The sequence below is a fragment of the Mesoplodon densirostris genome, chromosome 6 (genome assembly GCF_025265405.1).
Source record: "Mesoplodon densirostris isolate mMesDen1 chromosome 6, mMesDen1 primary haplotype, whole genome shotgun sequence".
In the NCBI taxonomy this organism is placed as follows: Eukaryota; Metazoa; Chordata; class Mammalia; order Artiodactyla; family Ziphiidae; genus Mesoplodon; species Mesoplodon densirostris.
The window spans coordinates 4,072,026-4,086,116 of record NC_082666.1 but is presented as its reverse complement, the minus strand read 5'-3'; the positions used below and the strand labels follow the sequence as shown (position 1 = coordinate 4,086,116).

The 14,091-nt window shown below is 51.1% G+C and overlaps 1 protein-coding gene across 1 annotated transcript in view; it reads right to left on the bottom strand.

Moving 5' to 3' along the window:
• Window positions 1–12,077: 12,077 nt before the first annotated feature.
• AK8 (adenylate kinase 8) overlaps window positions 12,078–14,091 on the bottom strand; it is a 130,134-nt gene continuing 128,120 nt past the window's right edge. The window contains exons 12-13 of the mRNA XM_060102694.1: window positions 13,547–13,627; window positions 12,078–12,364 (exon numbers count right to left, since the gene is read on the bottom strand). Coding sequence (XP_059958677.1) covers window positions 12,127–12,364; window positions 13,547–13,627 — 319 coding nt within the window. The 3' untranslated portion in view covers window positions 12,078–12,126. The remainder of the gene's footprint in view (window positions 12,365–13,546; window positions 13,628–14,091) is intronic.

Below are 14,091 nucleotides of genomic sequence, written 5' to 3'. Positions count from 1 at the left end.
GAGTTGTGCGGGTCCAGTGGGCTGGGGCGTGACATTCCCTTTGAGCTAAAGAGGAAGTCGCTGCGCCTTCACCTCCTCCCACCGAGAGACAAAGGTGGCCTGCTGGGCCTCCTAGGACTGGCAGACGGCTCTGGCTCATTTACTGAGAAATTCAGGAGGCTGCAGAGCGGGGTCCACGGCAGGTCCAGGCTGCGGTGCAAGCTGCCCTGTCACTTGGCCAGGTGACCTGGAAGAGCCAGTCAAACTAGACATAACCTGTGTAGATTATGGAGCCACGTGGAGTTTCCAAAAAGCCCTGACGAGCTGCAGCACAGACGCCAGGGTCCTGAGCAGGGCCGTGCCTCCACCACAGTCTGCGGGGCTCTGGGGAAGACTGAGTGCCTGACCTGTGGGACATCCAGTGACCACATGACCAGAGCCATGCATCACACGCGGGTACCATCAGATCCAGGACAAGACAGCCATTATCAACAACAGCCATCATATGGTACCGTGTGCCCAAGGGCTAGAATTGATGAGTTGGGGCCCCAAGCAGTGGGAGGATTTGTCCCCCCACCATCATTCCCTGTGATCCATTTGAAGAGTTTTTGCTTCCCATCACCACAAGGTCAAGCTTGGTGGAATTAGAGGTTCTGCATCCCTAGGATGTGGAATGCTTCCACCAAGGGACACAGTAAGTGTCCCACTGAACTGAAACTGTAATCACTGCCTGGTAATTTGGGGCCCCTCACACTCGTAGACCAGCAGGCAAAGGAGTAAATTATTATGCTATTGGGGCTAATTGACCCTGATCTCAGAGGAAGCTGGGGTTTCTGACATAAAGCATAGTACAGGTGGGCAATAATACATACCAGTTTTGGCCTTGTGGAAAGAATAGATGCATATATATGTATAACTAAATCACTTTGCTGTACACCTGAAACTATCACAACATTGTTAATCAACTACACTCCAATATAAAATAAGTTTTTAAAAATTCAACAATAATGATTTTTTAAGATGACCGACTTTTAGCAATCTTGGAATAGGAGCCATTAACTTCCTAATTTAATAAAGTATATCTTAAAAAAACCTGATAACAAATCTTATACCTCATGGTAAAATATTGTAAACTTCTCTACTGAGATCAGGAATGATAAAAAAGCGACTTGCTATTAGCACTTCTATTCAACATTGTACTAAAGGTCTCAGACCACTGCAACAAGGCAAGAAAGAAAGGTATAAAGACTGGAAAAAATAGAAATCATATTCTCAATCAATATGATTAGGTATGAAAAAAGTATAAAAGAATCCATTGATAAATTATCAGAATTAAGTGAAATTAGCAAGGTTTCTGGAGTCAGAGCGAATCCTCAAAAAGAAACTATAGAAATATGTGTGGCAGCTTTGTTCATAATACTCCAAAGCCAGGAAACAACTCAAATGCCCATCAATAGGTAAATATATAAGCAAAATTTAGATTATCCACACAAAGCGATGTTACTCAGCAATAAAAAGGAACAAATCAATGATACACATGTGCCACTTACTGAATTTTTAATGCTCGGCTCCAAACTCACCCTTTAGTGCCTGCTCTGCTATAATGGGCAGGACCCCTTCAGCATTTCTCCTTTGCACGATGTTAAGCTTTGTCAATAGAGGGCCCTGGAGGGACTGTGCAGAAGGAAAGGGTTTCCCGGGCCTGGTGGACTTGTCCCTCCTTCCCTCCTTTCTTCTCCTCCTCCTCCTCTTACTCTGCAGCTATGATCACAGCTGTAGAGGATGTGGCCATAGGTGTTCTGCCCCAGGCTTTGTTAAGTGTCTCCAACCCTGAGGGCAGCTGGCCTGTGGGTCCCAGCTTTGATCAGCCTGATCGGGCAACCAACTCATCCCAGTTTGCCCAAGACTGGCCCGGTTTTAAAGCTGAAAGTCCCGCAGTTCCTTCAGTCCCGTGGAAACTGGAACAGTGATTCACCCTATAAACCATGCTCCCCAGACATGATTAAATAGCTTCTGAAAGGAAGGGAGAAGCACAGAAGTCCTAGGTCCTCTCTCTGCAGTTAATGGGAAGGAGCCTGTCCTTGCCAGGACAGCAGCCAGACCACCACCATGGCTAAGGCCATACTTGGCTGTACTTCCATTTTCAGGTTCTTTCTCTCCCTTTCCCTACTTTCTCCTTAAAACAAGCAAAGGAAGTTAGGGCGAGATCACGGAAGCTTTGACAATGTCACGGGGAACTGTCCTCCAGCTGACTGTTTGACAAGAGACCATACCATCTGCCCCCCGGGGCCCCTGCTCAGGATTCTCACGGGGGACACGTACCAGTGTTGGAAGAGTGGGGTGATCTTTCAAGACAGGTGCCTCCAAGAGTCTCCCGGGACACCCAGGGGAGGCCAGGTGTCAGGGGTGACTCCACCCAGCCCCAGGTCTGAGTCCCCAATTCTCTGATTCTCTCAGCTCTGCCCTTCTTTGCATTTCAGCTTCATACTCAGGCTGGTAGCAAGATATGTGTGCCTGATAATGCGAGACTGTTTTCAGAGTGTGCCCACGCCTGGCTGTACCCAAGAAGGCAAGCATCTGTCGGGCAGCAGGAGGGAGGCTCTTAGAACCTCCAGGCTGCACGAGGTCCTCAGGTGATGCTACTGCACTTGTTAACTCACCTGCAGCCTCGCATTGCTGCCGGTCCACACGCACCGCAGCTTTGCTTCACCGGGTGACCCTGATCTTTCCAAAGCCGGTAACCTTCCCACCTCTGCCGGCAGTCTGTATGGGCTCCCACTGCTTCACATTCTTTCAACATTAGGAGCTGCCAGTTAAATTACTGCCAGTCTGGGGGAAGGTAACACTATCCCAGTACAGTATGCATATCCCTGGTTACTAAAAAGTTCGAGCCTTTTTCATGTATGTAGTTGGCTATTCATGTTTCCTTCTGTAAAATGCCTGCTTCATAGTTTTCTCTTCAGTCACGTGTGTGTGCTGCTATTTAAGCCTCTCTCAAATGCATTCAGCTTTTAAATGAACTTATAATATACCCGATTAAGTGTATGGCTTAAGATTTGAGCGTAACTACTACCCAGACTGATAGAGAACGTTGACAGCCCCCAAAACGTTCCTTGTGCCCCTCCTCATGCAATGGTCTGCTCAGAGGTGACAATTATTTCTGATTTCTATTAACAGTGATTCGTTTCATCTGTTCTTGAACTTCATCTAAATCGAATCATACATAGAGTCTTCTGGGTCTGGCTGTGAGACTCACTCATATTGGGTATTTGTCAGGAGTTTGTTTCATTGTCATGGAACATTTAATTATATGAATGTGCCACGATTCGTGAACACGTTGTTTCCAGTTTAGGGCTAATACAAACACAACTGCTATTAACACGTTTGTGTACATGTGCACACATTTCTCTTGGCAGTACTAGGAGAGGAATTGCCAGGTCGAGGGGCAGACACGTGTAGCATTAGTAGATGATTGCTTCACGGTTTTCCAAATGGTTAAAACCCAATGCTCCCCCCCACCAGCACTGCAGGAGAATTCCAGTTTCTCCAACTTCCCTCCAACACTTAGTGATGTCTTGTCAAACGCTGGTGGTGGGTGTGCAGGCAGTTCTCACCGTGACCCTAATCTGCATTTCTCTGATTACTAACGAGGTTAAGCATTTTCCATCTACTGTAGTTAACGGATCATTCATGTTTCCTTCTGTGAAATATCTGGTCATGTCTGTTTTCACTTTTCTAGTTGGTTGCTTGTACTTTGGTAATATTGAGGTGTTCTTTGCATATTCTGGACAGCAATCCTGTTTAATTAAACGTATTGCTGATGTTTCTTCCCCCGCTCTATTTCTACCTGTAGGGACTCTGCGTTTTTCCCCCAGTCTCCATGCAAAGACCATTTCAGCTGAAGCCCTGGGCCACTAGGGGTCAGCAGATACTTCCCGGGCTGCTCTGGGGTCAGCTCTCCCCTGTCTCTGGATTTGTACGTTCTTATCATTTTTGGTCTCTGTATATTTTTTATTTTTTCTTGCCAGCTCAGTTATAATTTTAGAGGTTTTTTTCATACTTCATTCAGAACCCGTAGGGGTTTGTTTTAAGAATGGTCACCAGGATATCTAATCTGCCACGTTGCCAGGGATGGATGTCTCCAGTTACTTTTGAATTTCCATGTTCTGACCACAAGGATCCTCCACAAAAACCATGCAGTGATCCCCAGAGTTCAGGTCCACAGACACAGATCAATAATAGGATGTTTGCTAGAAAAACAGCCCCCCAGGCCCCACCCTGAACTTGCTGAATCAGAATCTCCAGGGATGGAGCCCAGGATTTTCATTTTAGCAAGTGTTCCAGATGCTTTTCACATACTGAGAGAGTGCCTCTCCCAGAAGGCTGCTTGAATACAAAATTACATTCTTCAAAGTGGCTAAAATATCTACATGTAGAAGAATGAAGTTGGACCCCATCCTCACACCATATAGAGAAATGAACTCACAATGGACTATACACTTAAACGTAAGAGCTAAAACTAAGAAACTCTTAGAGGAGAAAATATAGGAGTAACTGTATGTACTTTGGATTAGGCAAAGTCTTCTTAGGTGTGAGACCAAAACCACAAGTGACAAAAGAAAAAAATAGATAAATTGGACTCCATCAAAATTTAAAACTTTTGCACTACAAACAATACCATCAAGAAAGTGAAAAGACAACCCACAGAATGGGAGACAATATTTGCAAATCATATGCCTGATAAGGGACTTGTATCTAGGCTACATAAGAACTCATAGCTCAATAATAAAAAGATGAAAAACTCAATTTTCAAATGGGCAGAAGGCCTGAATAGACACTTCTCAAATGGAGACATACAAATGGCCAAGAAGCACATGAAAAGATGCTCAATTTCATCAGCCGTCAGGGAAATGCAAATTAAAACCACCATGAGATACCACTTCACACACACTGGGATGGTTATAAAGACAGATAATAACAAGCGCTGGCAATAGAATAGAGAGAAATTGGAGCCTTCAGACACTGCTGACGGAGATGTAAAAAGGTGCAGAAAACAATCCAGCAGTTCTTCAAAAGGTTAAACACAGACTTACCATATGACCCAGCAATTCCACTCCTGGGTATCCACCTAAAGAAATTAAAACATGTGTCTGTAAGGCCAACTGGCCCGAGGCAGGGGAACGCAATCAGATTCACAGGTTGCATCAGACCGAAACTCTCCAGACCACCCAGTTCCAGAAACTGACCTGGAGGCATTCCGGACCACCCAGTTACAGGAACTGACCTGGGGACCTTTCACCCGGCCCAGGCTTCCCGCCTTTCGAGGGGCGGGACTAGCGGTCCCAAGACTGATGTAACCGGCACCAGATAGTGCCACGACACCCGAAGAGACCACCAGATAAGGAATACCCTGCGCCCTCCCAGATGCACCACACCCCGTTCCCTTCTTCCCCTATAAAATCTTGCCCAGCCCTCGCCCGGGTGCGACTTCTCTGGCCCCTTTCTCTCGGACCAACGAACCTCGCCCGGGAGCGCCCCCTAATAAAGCTCACTTGAAGCTTTCCTCTGTTTCGCGATGCCGTTTGTTAAGATCCGACCTTACAGTGTCCACACAAAAACTTGTTCACTAATGTTCACAGCAGTGTTTTCCATAACAGCTGAAGAGTAAAAACAACTCACAAATGCCCATCAGCTGATGAATGGATAAATAAAACATGGGACATCCCTACAATGGAATATTATTGTTCCTCAGTAAAAAGGAAAGAAGTACTGATATCCTACAACATGGATGGACCTGAAAATCTTATGCTAAGTGCAAGAAGACAGTCACAGAAGGCCACATATCGTAAGATTCCAATTATATGCAATGACCAGAGTAGGCAAACCCGGAGAGACAGACAGTAGATTACTGGTTGCTAACAGCTAGACGTCGGGGGGGGATGGGGAGTGATGGTAATGGGTACGGGGGGTCTTTAGGGGGTAACAAAGTGTTCTAAAATTAGTAAGAATGGTTGCGCGACTGTGTGAATACACTAAAAAACAGTTAAGTTATATACTTTAAATGGATGAATTCTACAATATGGGAATTATATCTCAATAAAGTTGATATGGCTAGGAAGTTTATATTCATGCATCTTCCTCCATCACACACGATGACCTCCAAGCTCTCGTGGTTTTGTAAAGAGCACATAAAGTTATCGCTGTGAATGACACCCTAATGCTGGCACATGTGCGTTTCAACCTCCCCATAAATCCCAGGCAGCAGGTTCAACGCACAGCACCTCATACCTGGGCCTGTGAGCAGGTCGCTGTTTGTTCTTCCTCTCTGCCTGGAGATCAGTGGAGGGCCCGCTGGTTCTGAGAGCAGCTCAGTTAGTGATCCACTGGCTATTTACATGTAAATTACATGTCAGGGTTGTCATTCCAACCTCCACCAGGGATCAGGTGGAAAAGATTTGCAAAGGCAACAAGAGCTTAACAGGAAAAACTGGACTTCACCACATGGGTATCACTAAAAACCAGCCTACAGTTGACCAGAAGTGACGGCTGTGAGCAGAGCTCAGCCCTCTTGCCTTGGGGAAGGAATGACCAGATTGGTAGGTCAGTAGCTTATTTGATGGCCCTGGATTGCTGGTGGAAAAAAAAAAATCAGGAAACTGTTTTGCTAAGGAAAGGTGCCTTATGTGACAACATGGGTGTACTTCGAGGACATTATGCTCAGTGAAATCAACCAGTTACGGAGGACAAACACTGCATGATTTCACTTATATGCAGGAACTGAAATAGTCAAACTCAGGTGTCCCATGGTGGTCCGGGGGTTAGGATTCTGGGCCTTCATTGCTGTGGCCTGGGTTCAATCCCTGATCGGGGAACTGAGATCCTGCAAGCTGCTCAGCGTGGCCAAAAAAAAAAAAGTGAAATAGTCAAAGCTCATAGAAGCAGAGAGAAGCCTGGTGGTTGCCAGGGGCTGGTGGAGGTGGGGTGACTGCAGGGCTGCTGTTCCCTAGGTATAGAGCTTTAGTTATGTGACATGAATAAATCCCGTAGAGCTGCTTACAGCAATGAGCCTGCAATTAACACTATACGGTACACTGAAACATGTAAGAGGGTAGACCTCGTGTTAGGTGTTCTTACCACAATTCTTTACAAAAGTAGGTAACAGGGCAGTATATACAATACAGTCCCATTGGTGTACTCACACCCACCTATCTATCCACCCATCCGTCCATCCATCTGTCCATGCATCCATCCATTCATCCCTTCAAACTTTTAAATTTGGTTATCTCTAGTGAATGACAAATAAGGGAGGGTTTTATCGTGGCAAGGATGGGAGCTTCACTTCCTAAGCGATGGGCTTCAGAGGTATTGAGGTTTTTATAAGTAACATTTTAATAATAAAAAATATTTATAGGGCTTCCCTGGTGGTGTAGTGGTTGAGAGTCCGCCTGCCGAGGCAGGGGACGCGGGTTCGTGCCCCGGTCCGGGAAGATCCCACATGCCGCGGAGCGGCTGGGCCCGTGAGCCATGGCCGCTGAGCCTGCGCGTCCGGAGCCTGTGCTCCGCAATGGGAGAGGCCACAACAGTGAGAGGCCCACGTAACACACACACACACAAAAAAGTGACCTATTAGTTGATCATGAAATATGCTTCCATTAAAAAATTGAAATATAATTATAAATTTTTTTTTTTTTTCGGTTCGCGGGCCTCTCACTGTTGTGGCCTCTCCTGCTGCGGAGCACAGGCTCCGGACGCGCAGGCTCAGCGGCCATGGCTCACGGGCCCAGCCGCTCCGCGGCATGTGGGATCTTCCCGGACCGGGGCACGAACCCGTATCCCCCGCATCGGCAGGCGGACTCTCAACCACTGCGCCACCAGGGAAGCCCAATAGGTCACTTTTTCTCATGCCTCTGAACTCTCCTGTGGCTCAGAAGTCAGCCCCCAGGCCACCTTCACCTGCCCTAGGGGGTCTCCCGTGAGTCCTGGCCACATTTAAATTCCCTGTCACCTACTCCCCTAGCCCTGGGCACACCTCCAGACGAGTCCTAACCATGCCCCTGTGCCCTGGAACGTTGCCTGACCCTCTAGACAAAAAAGCGGAGCTGGCTGGGAGGGTGCAGGGCTGTTTCATGGGCCCCAGGGTCAGAGGTGGGTCTCAGGAACCCTCAGAAATTAGGTGGTCTCTTTTTCTCTCTCGTTTCTGTCATCTTCTTTGTAAAACGTAAGCCTCATAAGGGCATAGATTTTGTCCCTTTTTTCCTCTGTTCCATCCCCAGTGCCCGGCACAGTAGGCAGTCAGTAAATACCTGTTGAATGAACGGGGCGGACACGTGTCTGGTTCTCTCTGGGTTCCTCCACACAAACGTGCACGGCTCTCCTACGCACAGGCCAGACAGACCCCGACATCCTCTCCTTCCTCCAAGCCATAAGGAGAGTGACCAGCTGCCCTCAGTTCTCTTTTCAAGTTCCTGGGAGAGAGGAGCTGATTGGCCAGCTCAGAGTACAGGTGTAACCCTGGTCTCAGCAGCAGCAGTCAGGTGTAGGTCCCGCAGGAGAAACACCTGTGGAGGCTGCGGGGTGGGGACGGGCAGACACCCCAGAGGAGCCTCTGTACCATCTGGATTTCCCACTGGTGGGGAGCAGGGAAGGGACGGGGCCGAACAAACACAGACGTGAGCCAGGGTGTCGGGTGGGAAAAGCGTCTGTGGTGACAACATGATGAAAAGAGGCTGGAAATGAACGAGGGAGCTGCTTTCATGATAACAGCATCAACGATTGTTCTACAAGTTACCTTAATCAGACCTCAGTGGCTAACTTCAAGCACAGCAGCTGGTCTGGAAATTAACACATTTGCCCTCCAGCCACGGACTCTGCCTCTCCTGGGCCAGGAAGCCCCCAGCCCGCATCACTGCGGCTGGAACCGGATGCTAATACACTCCAGCCAGGCCTCCCAATGAGGCCGCGACCTGGAGCTGAGGGCTCCAATTAGAAGAGCCTAATTTGTCCCGGCCGCCTGCGAGCCCGGAGCGGGGAAGCTTTGCTATGCAAAGCAGCGGGAGGGGCTGTGCGTCGCGGGGGTGCGATGAATACCATTTGCTCGTCGTTTCCGGGGGAGCTATCTACAGAGCGGGAGCGTGTTGGGCCAACCCGGCGGCGCGGCAGGGCCACCGCACTCCCGAAGGGCGCGCCCGGGACCGCGCGCCGGAGCACATCTCAATGAGGCCCGCGCCGTCCCCGCGTCCTGGGCGGCGCGGAGCCCAACCGAGGCCCCGCCGCGGGGCCCAACGAAGGCCCCGCCGCGGGGCATCCAGGATGCCAGGGGCTTCGGGACGCTGGGACACAGCGGGGACGAGCTCCTCCGGGGTAAAGGCAGGGCCCTTGGCAACCCCGACGGCGACAGAGGGAGAAGCAGGTGCTGCGCCGGTCATCATGTGGAGTTCTGGGACCAGCGAGTGACTCAGGTCCCGACCCCTGTTGCCACTTACCACGCACAGCCTTTCACAAGTTATTTGACTCCTCTGAGCCCCCGTTTCCTCATCTAGGGATAAAAACAGCACTGACCTCAAGGGGAGCTGTGAGAAGGTGATTGAGAAGGGCTGCATTTATTGAGCATGTACTATGTGCCCTATTTTCAGCCTTGGTGTATGTATTCATCACTTCATCCCACAATACGAGCTTAGTATTGCCCAGGAGGCAGTGACTACTTGTTCTCATTTTACAAGGATCCAGAGGGGTGAGGCAACTTGCCCAAGGTCACACAGCAGCGTGGGGACCTACATGCTTGGCGGGGACATCACTTGCCTCACAGAGGGGGCACAGAGCTAGCACAGCTGCTCTAACGGGGTGGGGCAGGTGGAGGGAGAGGAGGGGTAAAGGTGTGGGCAGTCCAGAGAGGAGGTCGCCCACAAAGTAAGCCTTGCTGTGTGAACTCAGTAAATGAGCGCTGGATGATGTCCTTGGCTAAAGATCTACATCCAAATGGTATTCCGCCGAGTAAAGTGAGACCACATTCTCTGGGACCCGGAATGACACGCCGAGGGGTAGGCAGGCTTGTGTTGCCACCTCCCTGCTTTTGTCTCCTGCAATCGGGGGGTGCCGGGTACAAGTGGGCAGAGTTTCATCACAGCAACCTGGCCCTGAGGTCTGTACCTGGGACTTCTCCGGGGCCTCCCAGGGCCTGAGGAGGCTTAATGGGCAGGAGCCCATTGTCAGGGGACTTTCAGGGTAGTTGCTGTTTTCCCTGGAGGGGTTGGGGGGAAGTGGGGCCTGGGCAGGGGAGGCCCTGATGGAGTTTCCTGCGTAGGGTGAGGAGAGAGAGAGTCGGGCGGCTGAGCCACGAGGCAGGGGGAGGTGCAGAGGCCAGGATGCTGCCTCTGGAGAGAGGGCCCAGCCCCGGGGGTGCTAGGGCAGGCCCAGGGCCCAGTCTGAGGTGACGGGGCAGAGGCAGGAGGGCAGGCCCGGAGGCCTGGCTCCAAGGACCCCAGCTGCCGGCTGGCACGTCACTGGCTACTGTGGCCAGCGCCAGGGTCAGACCTTTGCTGGAGGAACTCTGGGCTGCTCCAGGCTGGAAGGGGCTTTAGCCATTAGGCCTGGAGTCCCTGAGCTGCCCAGATCCCAGAGGCTGGAGTCTTGGGCCCAGGCTGGCCTGGCCTGCTGAGGCCCGCAGGCAGAGAGCACCAGAACACTGGGTTCAGGTGTGCCACGGATCCCGGTGACCTCAGGCAAGTCACTTACCCTCTGCGGCTTTAGTGTCCTGTCGATGGAGGGAATCACCCAAGTATCTTTCTAATGAGGTAAAAAAAAAAAATAACTGGGTGGGGGGAGGGGGCTCATGAAAGAGGATCAAGAGCTCTGTCAGCCTAAGATGTCACTGTCCTGTCCCTCCAGGGTCTCCTCCTGGTGCTGTGGGCTCTGGGGGACCCAGAGGGGCTATTTCAGTGGGAGGTGAAGGCAGGCCTTCCGAGGGGCTCCAGCAAGTCTCAAGAAACAGCTACGTGTGTCTAGAGCTGCCCTGACATGGCAACCACTCAACACATGTGGCCATTTACATTTTTTTCTTTTATATTAACTTATTTATTTTATTTATTTATTTTTGGCTGCGTCGGGTCTTCGTTGCAGTGAGCGGGCTTCTCACTGCAGTGGCTTCTCTTGTTGCGGAGCACGGGCTCTAGGCGTGCGGGCTCAGTAGTTGTGGCTCGTAGGCTCTAGAGCACAGGCTCAGTAGTTGTGGTGCGAGGGATTAGTAGCTCTGTGGCATGTGGGAATCTTCCCAGACCAGGGCTCGAACCCGTGTCCCCTGCATTGGCAGGCGGATTCTTAATCACTGAGCCACCAGGGAAGTCCCTACATTTTTTTTTTAAGCAAATTTATTTTTCCCACAGATCAATTTCAATTACCAAGGAAATATTTAATTTTTTTTTTTGGCCGCACCGCTTGGCATGTGGGAACTTAGTTCCCCAGGCAGGGCTTGAACCCAGGCCCCCTGGATTGGAAGCACGGAGTCTTAACCACTGGACCACCAGGGAAGTCCCCATTTACATTTAAATCAGTGAAAATTAAGGACAATTTTTTTTTGACAATTTTAAAAACGTCTTCTCAGTTGCAGTGGCCATGTTCCCTGGGCTCGGCAGCCACCTGCAGCTCGTGCCGTGTTGGACGGTCAGAGAGCATGCCCCTCATTCCAGAGAGTTCTACCGGACAGGCTGCTGTAGGGACAGCGGCTTTGGTAAAACTGCATTTACTGAGAGCACAGCACGTGCCAGGCTCTGTGCTGAGCGCTTTACCAGCATCATCCCGTTTAGTCCCAAAGCAACCCCGTGAGGCAGGGACTGTTATTACCCCATTTTAGTTGTGAGAAACGAGGGGCTCCGAGGATCGGGTGACAATCCCAGGGTGCACAGCACATTGATGCTGGAGCCACACCGCATCCCAGGTCTGACCTGGTCCGCAGCGCTCTACTTGACTGCTTTCCTGGACTTTGCCTGTCCTGTGCCCCCAGACCCCCAGACGAGGCAACCTTCCGGCCACCTCACCTTCAGGACACAGGAGACTGCACTCAGCACTCTTTATTGGCTTGGCTGAGTTTCCAGAAGGTCGGGGGAGAAGGATTAACTTTGTTTCCCTCGGGGATGCTTCTCTGCTCTTAACCCATCAGGGAACTTTCTTGGGCAGGGGATTAACGATCCCACTCTCTATGTATTCAAAGACCGTGTACGGGTCCTGGTCCCCGTTGACGGTGATGGCCTGCCCGTAGAACTCGTGCAGCTCAGCGGAATTCCTGTAGAACAGCTCCATTCTGAGCCTGACCTGCTCTTCAGAATCCTTTGGGCTCTGCAGGAGACGGGCCTGTATTTCCATGGTCGCAGGCGGCTTGTAGATGAGGTGGGACCTGCGAGAGGAGGGGAAGCAGGTGACCCCTGGTCCAGCTCAGAGGACAGGGCAGAAAGGGGCCCTCTGTCCTACTGCCGAGCAAGCGGGTCACATCACCACCGCCACCAAACATTCACTCTGCACCAGCTGTGTGCACACCCTCAGCCGGGCCCGGGAGCCGCAGAGAGACCCAAAGCATAGGCCCTGCCCAGGAGAGAAGAATGCAGATCAATAATAGGACAGAATAGAGTAATATACCGAGGGCCAGACCCCTTTCTTTCTTTCATTCCCTTCCTTTCTTCTTTCTTCTCTTCTTCATTCCAAACAATATTTATCAGCTGCTATGTATGCCTGGCACACATTTGCTATTGACAATGCAGTGGCAGGCAAGGCAGTTGCCTCTGGCCTTATGGAGCTCACAGTCCAATGGGGGATGGGACATTATAACACCAAGTGTGAGCAGAGATGCCAGGAAGGGCCACCGTCACTGCTGGAGAGACCCCAGGGGCATGGCAGCGTGAAGGTCATTGTACTTGACACAGGTCAGTGAAAAGATGTCCCCCAGCAGCAAGGCGACAGATCAGACCTATAGTTTAGGACAATCCTGGTATTTCCGTCGTGCCCCTCCTCACTCCCTACTGAGAAACGTGGTCTGGTGACCAAGAAACAGGGCCTTGATTACTGGGAAGATGGAAGCTTCTATCTCTTTGCAATCGCAGAGACTATAAATTGTATTTCAACACCAACGCAGTGATTGTACTTGGTCCGATGCAGAATAAAACTCAGGATTTACCCCCATAGCTGTGGGAGGGCTCGAAGGTGAACTGGTTCCCGAGGGGACGCGTCTGTACAGCAACCACATCTGGGACGTACTGTGGTGACAGCAGAGGCCTGGAGCGCCATTTCACACGCTGGGGTCAGAGCCGAGCCCAGGACAGGGCCGGCAAACATTTCAACAACTGCTGTAGAGCCCCGGACATTAATTTTCTTGCTGCTCTTCCAGGAAAAGAGGGTCGACAGAAAGCGCGGAGGAGCTAGCTGGGGGAACCCCCTTTCTAGAGTCTTCTGTCAGTCGTCACTGGCGTCATCCCTGGAGCAGCCCCGCCCTGGCATCGGTCAGCTACATGGGGAGAGGGGGTCCCTGGTGGGGCGTGGCCCCTGGAGCCCTCAGAGGGCTGCCCACTGGGAGGCTGGCACAAACCTTTCTCCTGTGACAGGGTCGGTTCTTCTCAGGGTCAGCCGCTCAATGATGGAATCAAATGGCACATTCAGGAAAAACACCCTACGAGGAAGAACAAGCACCATGGTCAGCTGGAGGGAACTGCAGGCTGGACTCGTCCGAGACCAGGGTGGGCATCAGCCCCCGAGAGTGGGTGGAGCCTCGGTGGCCATCACTCAGGGCTCAGGGTATCAGGCTCTGGACGGTCACCAGGGAAAGATGCAGGTGCGGCCTCCCTGCCGTGGAAGCTCTCCGCACCCTGATTCAGGGACGGCACCCAGCGCCCCTCACTCTCGGGGGTTGAGGGGACCCTGGGGGGACTCTTCACTCAGGTGAGCTTCGGGGAGCAGACACCCCATCCTTGTGGCAGGACAGCGTGTTCTCTGGAGTCACACAGACTTGGGTTAGAATCTCACCTCCACCATGGACCTGCTGGGTGACCTTGGGCCACAAACACAACCTCTCTCAGACTCAGTTTCCTCACCAGCAAAATGGGTCCAGTGATAGTTGCTGGTGTTGAAGATGTA